The 13422-nt window shown below is 35.5% G+C and overlaps 1 protein-coding gene across 9 annotated transcripts in view; it reads left to right on the top strand.

Annotated features, from left to right (window-relative positions):
- The window catches only part of SLC39A10 (solute carrier family 39 member 10), a 153561-nt gene that overhangs the window by 110235 nt on the left and 29904 nt on the right, over positions 1 to 13422 (top strand). For all 9 annotated transcript variants that reach the window (XM_060411229.1, XM_060411230.1, XM_060411227.1 and 6 more), the window contains 2 exons: positions 4060 to 5084; positions 6954 to 7161. In XM_060411229.1, the coding sequence (XP_060267212.1) occupies positions 4060 to 5084; positions 6954 to 7161 (1233 nt within the window). The remainder of the gene's footprint in view (positions 1 to 4059; positions 5085 to 6953; positions 7162 to 13422) is intronic.

Genomic DNA, 13422 nt, shown 5'->3' on the forward strand with positions numbered 1-13422 from the left:
TAAGCAGAGGTGGCAAGAATACACAGAAGAACTACAGAAAACAAATTTTCATGACCCAGATAACCACAGTGGTGTGATCACTCACCTAGAGCCAAATATCCTGGAATGTGAGGTCAAGTGGGCCTTAGGAAGCCTCACCACGAACAAAGCTAGTGGAGGTGATAGAATTGCAGTTGAGCTATTTCAAATTCTAAATGATGATGCTGTGAAAGTGCTATAGTCAGTATGCCAGCAAATTTGGAAAACTCAGCAGTGGCCATAGGACTGGAAAAGGTCTGTTTTCATTCCAGTCCCAAAGAAAGGCAATGCCAAAGAATGTGCAAACTACTTCACAATTACACTCATCTAACATGCTAGCACAGAAATGCTCAAAGTTATCTAACCCAGGCTTCAACAGTACGTGAACCATGAACTTCCAGATGTTTAAGGTGGATTTAGAAAAGGCAGAGGAACCAGAGATCAAATGGCCAACATCAGTTGGATCATTGAAAAAGCAAGAGAGTTCCAGAAAAACAGCTAGTTCTGCTTTATTGACTATGCCAAAGGCTTTGACTGTGTGTGTCACAACAAACGGGAACATTCTTCAAGAGATGGAAATACCAGACCACCTTGCCTTCCTCCTCAGAAATCTGTAGGAAGATCAAGAAGCAGCAGTTAGAATGGGACATGGAATAACAGACTGGAAACAAATCTGGAAAGGAGTATGTCAAGGATGTATATTGTTACCCTGCTTATTTAACTTACATGCAGAGTACATCATGTGAAATGCTGGGGTGAATGAAGCACAAGCTGGAATCAAGACTGCTGGGTGAAATATCAGTAACCTCAGATACACAGATGACACCACCCTTATGGCAGAAACTGAAGAACTAAATAGCCTCTTGGTGAAAGTGAAAGAAGAGAGTGGAAAAGTTGGCTTAAAACCCAACATTCAGAAAACTAAGATCGTCGCATCAGGTCCCATCACTTCATGGCAAATAGATGGGGAAACAATGGAAACCATGACAGACTTTATTTTCTTGGGCTCCAGAATCACTGAAGATGGTGACCTCAGTCATGAAATTAAAAGACATTTGCTTAGAAGAAAAGCTATGACCAACCTAGACAGCATATTAAAAAGCAGAGAGATTACTTTGCTGACAAAGGTTGTCTAGTTAAAACTATGGTTTTTCCAGTAGTCGTGTATGGATGTGAGAGTTGGACTATAAACAAAGCTGAGTGCCAAAGAATTGATGCTTTTCATCTGTGGTGGTAGTGAAGACTCTTTTGAGAGTCTCATGGACTGCAAGGAGATCAATCTTGAATATTCACTGGAAGAACTGATACTTAAGCTGAAACTCCAATACTGTCTCCACATGATGGGAAGAACTGACTCATTATAAAAGACTCTGATGGCTGGGAAAGATTGAAGGCAGGAAGAGAAGGTGATGACAGAGGATGAGATGGTTGGATGGCATCACCATCTCAATGGACATGAGTTTGAGCAACCTCCAGGAGTTGGTGATGGCTACCCAGGGAGGCCTGGTGTGCTGCAGTTCATCGGGTCTCAAAGAGTTGGACACAACTGAGCGACTGGACTGACATATAAAATAAATGCCAGATTTCAAAGGCATAGTATTAAAAAATATTATAAATTTCATTAATAAATTTTGGTTGCATGTTGAAATGATAATATCTGAAGATATAGTGGGTTAAATAAAATACAGGATGAAAATGACTTTGACCTGTTTATTCTAGAGAACTTTAAAATTGCTTGAATGAGTCACTTCCATATTCTGGAAATATGCTCTCTAGGAGAACTTTCTGTGATGATGGACATGATCTGTGTTTACCCTGTTTAGTGTGAGAGCCATGAGCCATGTATTAGTGTTGAATATTTAAAATGTACCTGCATGACTGAGAAGCAGATTTTATTTTATTTTGGGGGGCTGTGCCATGTGATTTATGGGTTCTTAATTCCCCAGCCAGGGATTGAACATGGGCCACTGCAGCAAATGCACCAAGTTATAACCACTAGACTGCCAGGGATCTCCCAAGAAGCTGTTTATATAAAGTTAATTTTTATTTTTGGTTGCACTGAGTCTTAATTGCTGTGCTTGGACTTTTCTGTAGTTGCAGAGCGCAGGGGCTACTCTCTAGTTGCAATACCCAGGCTTCTCTTTGTCTTGGCTTCTTTTGTTGTGGAGCACAGGTTCTAAAAGCATGGACTTCAGTGGTTCCAGCATGTGGGCTCAGTAGTGGTGACTCATGGGTTCTAGATCACACGGGCTGAGTAATTGGTGGCGCATGGGCTTAGTTGCTCCTCAGCATGTGGAATTCTCTTGGACCAGAGATCAAACCCTTGTCCCCTGCATTGGCAGGTGGATTCTTATCCAATGTACCACCAAGGAAGTCCTGTATTTAACTTGTTAGTTTAAATTTAAGTAGCTGCATGTGGCTACTTCCAAAAATAATGAACAGCACTCAATTCAGTGAGAGTCTGCTGAAGTTTTGGACTATGTGAAATTAACTTGCTGCTTACGGGTTCTTGTTGAAAGGTATGTAATATAATTACATGATAACCCAATTTAAAGTATTTATGGATATTTGTAAAAAGCTACATTGTGTTAACTAATGATATCACCATATAAAACTAATTCTAAAATAACTTGTTTTGTCTGCTTAAGAGCAAACTAAGCCTGAGGCCAAGGTGCTTCTTAGTAATTTTTTTAACATACTATATTGGGCAGTACAGTTCTAGACCCTTTATTACTCTACAATTTACTGTTTTAGATTTACATTTACAATCTATCTATAATTGATGTTTACATGTGGTGTGAGGTAGGAGTCAAGTTTTCTTCTTTATGGATATCTAATTGACTAAGCTCCAAGGAAAAGAGAATTTTTCTGTTTTCATACTACATTATTTATTTGTTCTCACACCAAATATCCACACTATCTTTAGTAACTGGTAGACAGAGTGCCTTGTTCGTTGGCCCTTTCTGTTTCCATATAAGCATTAAAAATACCTCATCAAGGGGTTTCCCTGGTGGCTCAGTAGTAAAGAATCTGCCTGCCAATGTAGGAAATATGGGTTTGATACTGGTCTGGGAAGATCCCACATGCCACAGAGCAGCTAAGCCCATGTGGCACCACTACTGAGCCTGTGCTCTGGAGCCCAAGGGCTACAACTGCTGAAGCCCATGTGCCCTCAAGCCTGTGCTCTGCAACACAAGAAGCCACTGCAATGAGAAGCATGCGCACCACAACTAGAGAGTAGCCCCCGCTTTCCACAACTAGAGAAAGCCCCTGCACAGCTATGAAGCTCTAGGGCAACCAACAATAAATAAATAAATTTTAAAAATACCTCATCAGTTTTCATAAAATAACTTTTGGAATTTTAGTTGGGCATTACATTGGATCTCTATAACATCCAAATATGTTATCTTTTTTTTATGAAAAAGTCTTACACATCTTTTGTTAGATTTATTTCTAGCTATTTGCTGCTATGAATTATAAACTTTCTAATTTCATAATCTATTTATTGCTGGTGTAGAGAAATACAGTTAATTGTCCTTGGGTCTAGCAATTGTACTAAATTAACTTATTAATTCTTACAGTTTCTTTTGTACTTTCTGCATACCCAGTCCTGCCATTTGTGAATAATGATAGTTTCATTTCCGATTCTTACACATTTTTTATTGTATTTCATCTTACTGCATTATTGTACTGGTCAGGATCTCAAGAACAGAAACCAATAAACTTTTTTGTAAAGGACCAGATAGGAAGGAAGCCAACATTTCCTGTATAAATGTACATAGACTATAAAGTATTGTGCTTAAAAGGGAGTCAGTAATCTTGCAAGTGAGTTTTAAGCAAACTTGTATTAATTTGAAGGGCTATACAATATTCTGATAAAAGGGGCTATTTTTATAGGGGATTGAATTAGGAAAGGACAATTCATAATCATGAAAGAAATGAGGTAAAACATTTGCCTACTAAATTGGCAACAGCTGAAAAGTTTTGTTTATTTTTAATGTGCATAAGTATAAACTAATGCTTATTTTTCTTTCCCTTTAGGAAAAATAGAAATGAAGGTACATATGCACACAAAATTTTGCCTCATTTGTTTGCTGACATTTATTTTCCATCATTGCAACCATTGCCATGAAGAACATGACCATGGTTCCGACGAGCATCACAGACACCATCGTGGAATGACAGAATCGGAGTCAAGCGAATTTTCAGTGCTGGATGCTGAAAATGAAAAAAAGTATTATATTGAAAAACTTTTTGACCGTTATGGTGAAAATGGAAGATTATCCTTTTTTGGTCTGGAGAAACTTTTAACAAACTTGGGCCTTGGAGAGATAAAAGTAGTTGAGATTAATCATGAGGATCTTGGCCACGATCATGTTTCTCACTTAGATATTTTGGCAGTTCAAGAGGGAAAGCATTTTCACTCACATAACCACCAGCATTCCCATAATCATTTAAATTCAGAAAATCAAACTGTGACCAGTGTATCAGCAAAAAGAAACCGTAAGTGTGATCCAGAGAAAGAGACAATTGAAGTGTCTGTAAAATCTGATGATAAACATATGCATGACCACAGTCATCGCTTATGTCATCACCACTGTTTGCGTCATCACCTTGATCATAACACTACTCGCCATTTTCCTAATGATTCCATTACTCACAGTGAGCATGGGGAGCCTAGCCATGAACCTTCAACAGAGACCAATAAAACACAGGAGCAATCTGAAAGTAAGCTACCAAAAGGAAAGAGGAAGAGAAAAGAGAAGAAAAGTAATGAAAATTCTGGGGTTATTACACCAGGTTTTCCCTCTAACCATGATCAGGGTGAACAGTATGAACATAATCGGGTCCACAAACCTGATCGTGTACATAACCCAGGTCATTCTCATGTACATCTTCCAGAACATAATGGTCATGATCCTGGTCATGGACACCAAGATCTTGATCCTGATATTGAAGGTGAACTTCGACATACTAGAAAGCGAGAAGCACCACATGTTAAAAAAAGTGCAATTTATTCAGCTGCTAGTCACAAAGATCATAATGAAGATGATCGTCAACATGAGGTAAGCAGAATAAGGCAGTGGCTCTGTAATTCTCAGATGATTCTGAAGTACTCTTAGGGAAAAAGAAAAGTGACAGAGGAATAGACGACCGTATTCAAACTTGTTTCCAGTTACAAAATACAATAAGGGCTAAAAATCAGATTAAAGATTTTTATCTGCATTTTCACTTGCATTGTTTGTTTTCACATTTGGGTTCCTTCAATTCTAAATGTTTAAAGGTTGTCAGAAAATATATTTTATTCCTTATTTTGCTCTCTTGCTTAAGACTTGCTTTGACTCTCCAAGTTAGCTTACTGTTTCTAGATGCTTGAAAGTTGAAGTCCTTTTTTTGTTTAGACAGTTTCTCTTTCATACTAATTAACTTACTGAATTAACTACAGAGTGATTTCTAGTCACTGATCTAGCTCCAAAGTCAGGTATTTTGCACATGTGGTAGGTTTGTTTTCTCTGTCACTTTATCATAGGACCTGCATGCTCAGATTAGTCTTTTCTCATGCTTTTGACAGATGAACACTGAATACAAACAGATGTAATAATGAGAAATGCCAATAGCAATGGGATGGTTCTCTTCTAAATTTTTGTTCTCCTTTCAATACTTTCACATTCGATTTGTTACTTCTTAATTTTTAAACAGCTATTCACCTTAAAAACATTTTTGTTTCATTAAAAGTGTATCAATACCCTTATTCTTATATTTAGCTCATTAAAGTTTAGGAAAAGCTGTTGAATTTATTATTGTTCAGATATATAAAAAGCAGCAGCATCTATTGTGGAAGATGACCTCAACCTTTGTTTTGGTCTCTTATTACTGAAATGTGTTTTACATCTAAGTAAATATCTTTGTTTCTTTACTAGACAAATCACTAGATATTTGGTTTTCAGCAAATTTTAAAATCTTAGTGTATTTTTAAAGAAATTGTTAATTTATTACTATGGGTAATATCCTAGAGTCTCTTGTTGATAATAACTAGACATTATCATAACTAAACATTAGTGTTTACTCCTTCGATTCTAGTTGCGGGGTCTGGATCACCAGTCTTATTATTTTGTATCCTCATAGGCCTGATGCATAATGGGGATTTTTTTCAAGATTTCTGGAAATGGTCTATGCATTAGATAGGGTAGTAGTACCTCATGTAAAGACTTGACATGAGAAAATTCATTTGTTTGTATGTTTTGATTTTGTGTTTTTGCATTGGAGATACAGTAAGCAAGCATGCAACCAGAGTGCATATATGTGGAAAAGAGCTACTCCGTTCCCTTAGTGTTAGATATTTGTATAATGATGGGTCCAGATTTTTTTTGTTATTTGTTTTCTTCTTAGTTTTTTTATACTTTGTACTTAAAAAGTTCTAGTGGATAAAGCTGCGTTTTTTAGTCTTGCAGTTTTAGCACTGGGATAGAATTTCACTATATGATATTCTTCTGGGGTACCTTAGGTAGTAAAAATGTCTGTATCCTTTTATATTTTAATATAAAGTTATTAAAGTACTCTTAAGTCTATTTAACAGTTTCACCAAATAAGAATCTTGAGCAACTGATGATTGTAGTTTGACTAGGGAAGTGATATTTTTTTTCTTCACTCCTTCAGGATCTTGAGAATATAGTTTTAAATCATTCTTGTTAATGGCAGAAAGTCATTATCTTTTATATGTTGCAGTGGAGAATGGTTAAAATCCATAAAAAGTTTGGGGTAATCAGGTTGAATTCTTCCCTATCATAAGTTCCTATTAAAAGTCATTCTTTGTAGTAGATATTTATATTGCAGATTACTTTTAAATTATATTTAGAATATATTTTACTATATAGTACGTTTTCTGCCTAATCTTCTTAAAGTACTCTTAATTTGTTTTATCAATTTTCTTGCAGTGTTTGAACGTCACTCAGTTGTTAAAATACCATGGTCATCGTGCCAACTCTCCAATCTCATCTGATCTATTTACATACCTTTGCCCTGCTTTGTTATATCAGATTGACAGCCGACTTTGTATTGAGCATTTTGACAAACTTTTAGTTGAAGATTTAAATAAGGATAAAAATCAGGTTCCTGAAGATAAGGCAAATATAGGGGCATCAGGTAAGATTTAAGTTCTTTCTCCTCAAAAGAGTCTCTGTACTTTAAAAAAAAAATATGGTTGGAATCAGAAGGCAATTCCAAATGATTGTCTTATTTTTGTTTCTTTCAGTATATTTTAATCATGTTTAAGTATGTATGTTTAGAAAAGATTGGAGGAAGACAGGCATAATACAGTTTACTCATCTCGTCTGGCATTACATAGGAACATGGTGTCGTGTACAGAGAACTAATAGATTGGAAAGGAAATGCAGGTTTTTCATAAATAGATTATTCTTTATGGGCAAATGTTAATAAGGGAGTCGTTAATTAAAGTTACATGATGTTATAATTACTTAATATTTAGCAAGATGAGGGGCTCTAGTGAAAAGCCAATATTACAAAATTTTTAAGGACGTGAAAAGAGAAGCTAGTGTGGTTAAACTCTTGGAATGTCTCAGAATGCCAGTGATTGGCACATGAACTTCATCATGGGCACTTAAGAGAGTAATACCAAATGGGTAAGATCAAAATTATTTTTAAACTTCTCTCTTTGTACTTTTTCATCATATCCAGTTGGCTAGATTGCTCCACTTTGATGTTTACAGGTACCTCCTTCTGAAACTTCTATTCCATAGGAAATTTGTACCTCTTATTGAATCACAAATGTCATTCCAATTTATTCTTTTGATAAAATCTGAAAATCTTTGATGTTTTTCCTCCATCTGTGGTTTCCGTTTTCATTTCCTATTTTCACTTGTATAATCAGTTGTTGAGTCCAGTTGAGTCTTAATTTTCCAGTTCTCTCCACTCTGATAACTTTAGTTCATATCCTCATTGGTTCTTTACTGAATTGTTGAAATAACTCCATAATTTTCCCTGCCTGTGTTTCTGTTCCCCTCATAGATCATGCTTAGCACTTAAGCTAGATTTATATGGACACTCACATAGATTTTTCTTTTAGTAATAGCCAGTATTTATTTAATACGTGGACTTTTATTTATTTACAAACATGTATTGTAGGCACTGTTCTATACTCAGTTCATTTACTCCTTGTAACAGTCCTATGAAATAGAGAATGTTACCCTAAAACATAGAATGTTACCCTAAAAAATTTCCCAAGGTCTCAAAACTAGTGAGTGAGTATGGTAGAGTTCAGTTCTGGGAAGCTTAATCATTTTGGTATTCATATGTGCAAAGTGTTTTGCATACTTTTCTTCACTAAATTTTAATACTAATTGAATTATTTGAGGAAGCTATTATATGATTCTTGTTTTTATGGGTAATAAGTAAGGTAAGGCATGGAAAAGTTAGTAACTTGCCTACAGTTCCCAGACCTAATAAATGATAAAATCCACCAAGTCTGAGGTTAATCACTGTGCTATTTTCCAAATTTAGGAAATTCTGATATCCCTTTTGTGATTTTTGCCATATATTGTTAATGTTACTTAACATTTTCATTAGATGTCTAGTAATTTTCTTTACATTTTTTAATATTGTAAGTAGTAGTAGCTATGAGGACATGGATTTGATGTGATGTGCTAGGTATTTTCCTCATTTATTTTAAAATACTGCATTATGCTATGTTGTTCAAAGTTTATATGTTTGTTTTTACCCCCCAATCATGCTTTTCAGAATATGATCCATGTCTACCTACTATCACATCTCTATTTTCCACCATTCATTTTTTCCCCTTCCCTCTAATTTTAACAAACCGTGATAATAGATTATGCTGGTTTTCCATGATTCTTCTCTGCCTTTTTACTTTGTAAGCATCTCTGCTTGGCTGACCACTGTGATTCCTCAATGATTGGTCTCCCTGGAATAACTTAACTGACTGTACTAGGTTTAATTAAGTCCCCTACCTTGACACCCTGTGGATATTGCCATCATGGTACAGAGTTCAGGGATCTTAATAATTGGATTAGTTATCTTTTTGTTTGCCTTTAGTTGCTTAAAGGAAGTTACTGGGTCTTTCATCTGAGCATCACTAGTGCCTAAGATACTTTGGACAAAAAGTAAATACTCATATATTGATTGAATGAATAAATTACTTTATATTAGTCTATAAGTTTTTGTTTCTAACCTAGAAAGAACACTTGTAAGTCAGCCTAGTGTACATTGATAATAGTGTTCTCAAGAAGCATGAGTGGTATTTCATGAACTTCCTATGTGCAAAATCATGTTGAATGCACTTCTGGTTGAAATGCCTAAGATATAGTGGTATTGAAATGAAATGAAAGTCACTCAGTCATGTTCGACTCTTTGCAACCCCACGGACTGTCCGTGGAATTCTCCAGGCCAGAATACTAGAGTGGGTACCCTTCCCCTTCTCCAGGGAATCTTCCCAACCTTGGATCAAACTGAGGTCTTCCACATTGCAGGCAGATTCTTTACCAGCTGAGCCACCAGGGAAGCCCAGGAATACTGGAGTGGGTAGCCTCTCCATTCTCCAGCAGATCTTCCCAACCCAGGAATTGAACTGGGGTCTCCTGCATCATAGGCAGATTCTGTACCAATTGAATAGTAATTGAAGTAACTAAATTTATGTGTATGAATATGAGCTGAAAAAAACAGAATTTTGATAAAATAGATAAAAGATTGAAAGGGCAGCATTTTAAAAAGTTTTCGTAGTGTAGAGCAGTACAGCAATAAGGTAGACATGTTTATGAATATCGCATTCTAGTATAAGAGTTCCGTTTGAGGCAGAGACATTCCTTAATGCTTAAAAGAGTTATACATAAAAGAGATGCCCTCAATATATAACTAAGTCTCTTAGGTTCCTACCTATTCTTCGTTAATTTCTTTGCAATGGGAAAATAATAACCTCAGAATGGATAAATTAATCCTAATAGCCTATATTTATTAGAACCTTATTACAATGTGCTATTTTAAACACCACTTTTACAAGAGTTTAATTTGTTATTCCGATGAGCTAGACATTTTTCTTTATTTCTCTTTACTGAGGAAAAGAGGTTTGAGAAGTTAAGTAACATGCCCAAATCACATAACAGAGCTGTGATAGGAACTAGAGTATTCTCCATCTAAAGCCTGTAATGTAACCACTGTGCTCTTTCCCTGTGCTATGCTCTACTGCTTCCTGAAAAGGCTTTTAAGTGTGCTTGGCCAGAATGTAAGTGACAGGGAGATAAGGAGAGTTTAGTGTTTTGACAGATAAAGCAGATGTAGACAGGAAAGTGGTACAGGTAAATATTGATGTAAGTATTACTCTAAGTATAGATTAGTCATTAAAAAAAAATCTAAGAATAGTCTTCTAGTAGACAAGCTGGGTTCAGTCTGATAAGATCTGAAAGGGCAGAGAAAGTGAGTCCACACACTAGACTTGAATAATGATCTTTGGGTAGACAAAATATGTCCTCTTTCTGGCTTCATGCTCATTGATCTTTGTAGATAACTAAACACCTTGAGAGCCAGTGTCTCTCTCAGGCACTCATAAATTCTCACTGGCAGGAATAAAAGTGTGTTCTAGGTCTAAGATTATTTATCTTAATTAAAAATAAAATTCATGTGTTCTTTACAGGGGAAAAATAGAGGCTGAAAAGACTGAGGCATCTAGAGCTAAAACTAATACCCTTTTCCATTTCTACAGTTTCTTAAAAAACTCTGGTTATTTGTTTTCACATTTGCTGTGGGTTATGACTTAGAGTTGTCTATGTCATAATATTGATACAGTCTACATATTTTAACAAAACTGTTGACAGATGCTTGACTGTAGTAATATTGAAAATTGCACTTTATTCAATCTAAAAAGCCTTAGAGAAAAGTGTACTTGCTTTGAAAACAAGTACATTACTAATAGTGAATATTGATTAGTTGTTTGCAGGTGGTTATTAGCATTGTCAGAAATGAAACTTGAATTAATTATGTCCTGATAGATGTTAATAATTGTTAGAATGCCCTGCTAGTAATTATTTTTAATGACTGCTGCAACATTTAAGAAGGTTAACTTGTTCTGTATAAATCTCCCATAGTGACACAGCTACTACCTCATTAACTGTTCAAAGACTGCTGTAAACCAAATATGCTATATACTGTGTATGTTAGAAATCATTTGTTTCTCAAGATTGGCTCATTTAGTCATAGAGTTGACCCTAGCTTAATTACCAAGGTGGGGAGGGGAGGTTGTGAATAGGCTGCTAAGCGTTTTCCACCAATTAAAATGCTGAAACAGTGTAGAAAACTGCCATCTTGCACATGCTTTGAACCAAGTTAATTAGAAAGTTTCCACAGATGAGCGCTTCTTTTTAAAAGAATGCATTTTCTCTCTAGATAATGAGAAAGGGAGTTGGTGAATAACTCAGCTTGAAGACCTTTAACGTTTTAAGCAACCTAATTTGCAGAATAAGTGAAGCTTGTTGCAGACATTTAATGCTTTTTATTGCATACGGTATCCTGGGTACAAATAAAGAAAACATTTGCTAGTTGTGCTTAATAGTTTGCATAGTGTTAGGTTGGTATAAATTTTACAAGATTCCTTTCATTGTTTATCATTTATTGTTATTTTGGGTTTCTTTTGGCTTTATACCAAACAAATTGTGATTTTAAAAAGACAAATAATTTGGTTGGAAATCAAAACAATTTTATTGGCTTTTTTTACAACTAGGAAATTATGATATTTGAGCTTTAAATGTGTATGTTATTAATTGTGGAAAAAAGTGTGTACTTAAATACCATGGGAAAGTATTTCAAGGACAGTAAATTCAAAACAACTTTTATTACTCTTAGGTCAAAGAAATAGTAATTTTCCTTGAAGAATGTTTATAACTTGTTAGGAGAATGACTACTCCTTAAAGTTATAGTGCTAGGAAGCTAGAATTATTATTTAAAATTAATAAGAAATCAGCATAAGAAAACACATGATAACATAAACTTATGGGATAATAGGGCTGTTTCGCTAATGAAACAGTTGTGGAATAGTTGTAATCTATAGAAAATAACTAAAAATTTCTGATTTGTCTGAAATAGGAAATTTGGCTCTAAATTTTATTTCTTGGCACTGGCAAAAGTAAGTAATAGATATGTGAAATTAATTAGCTTTACGCTTACATGTATTTTCAATGGCATGTATTCTGAAAATCTTATATAGCAACAAGTTTGTTAATAATCTTTTGTCCCTCTTCCTCTGTCCTGATTAGCTCAAATTTTGAAAGAGTGATTGCCATTTGGGTTAATAAAGTTAGTATTTATTCTTATTGTCATGTTTAATTATACTTATTTTTCTTATAAATCCTTTTATATGACGCTGTCTCCCCTTTTATATGAAGCTACTCCAGGAGAGACAAAAGTGATAAGTCACTTGGCCAAGAACTCTCTGAAAATACTGTGATTTACTAGAAATAACAGTGGATTAAGAGAGGACTTTGGGTTTAGTTTTGACTTTGTCATTTTAGCTATTTAACTATTTTTTATTATGCTAAAATACATATAACATCAAATCTGCTATCTTAACCGTTGTGCGTTTGTTACATTCACAATGTTGTGCAACCATCACGCTATTTTTACAACTTTTTGTTTTAACCACCACCCCAGATAGAAGTTGGGCTTCCCTGGTGGCTCAGCTGGTAAAGAATATGCCTTCAATGTGGGAAACTTGGGTTCGATCCCTGGATTGGGAAGATCCCCTGGAGAAGAGAATGGCTACCCATTCCAGTATTCTGGCCTGAAGAATTCCATGGACTGTATAGTTCATGGGGTTGGAAAGAGCTGGACATAACTGAGCAACTTTCACTTTCAGATAGAAGCTATGTAATCATTAAGCAATAATTCATTTCCCCCTTAACCTCAGCCCCCAGTAACCTCTAATCTTTTGTCTCTGAATTTGACTGTTTTAGATAGTTCATTTAAGTGGAATCATACAATGTTTGTATTTTTGTCTGCTTTATTGTGAAATACTTAACATGTTTTTTTTCCTAATGTAGGAAATTGTTTAGTTTTATTTTTGTTTTTATAAATTTATTTATTTATTTTGTCTTTGCTGGATCTTCATTGCTGTTTGAGCATTTTTTAGCTGTAGCGAGTGGGAACTAGTCGCGGTGCACAAGCTTCTCATTGCAGTGGCTTTTCTTGTTCTGGAGCACAGACTCTGGGGCACTCAGGCTTCCGTAGCTGTGGCACTTGGGCTCGGTAGTTTTGGCTTCTGGTCTCTGGAGCACAGGCTCAATAGTTGTGGTGCACAGGCTTAGTTGTTCTGTGGCACGTGGGATCCTTCTGGATCTAGGATCAACCTTGTATCTCCTGCATTGCACGCAGACTCTTAACCATTGA

This window comes from Ovis aries, chromosome 2 (genome assembly GCF_016772045.2).
Source record: "Ovis aries strain OAR_USU_Benz2616 breed Rambouillet chromosome 2, ARS-UI_Ramb_v3.0, whole genome shotgun sequence".
Lineage (NCBI taxonomy): Eukaryota > Metazoa > Chordata > Mammalia > Artiodactyla > Bovidae > Ovis > Ovis aries.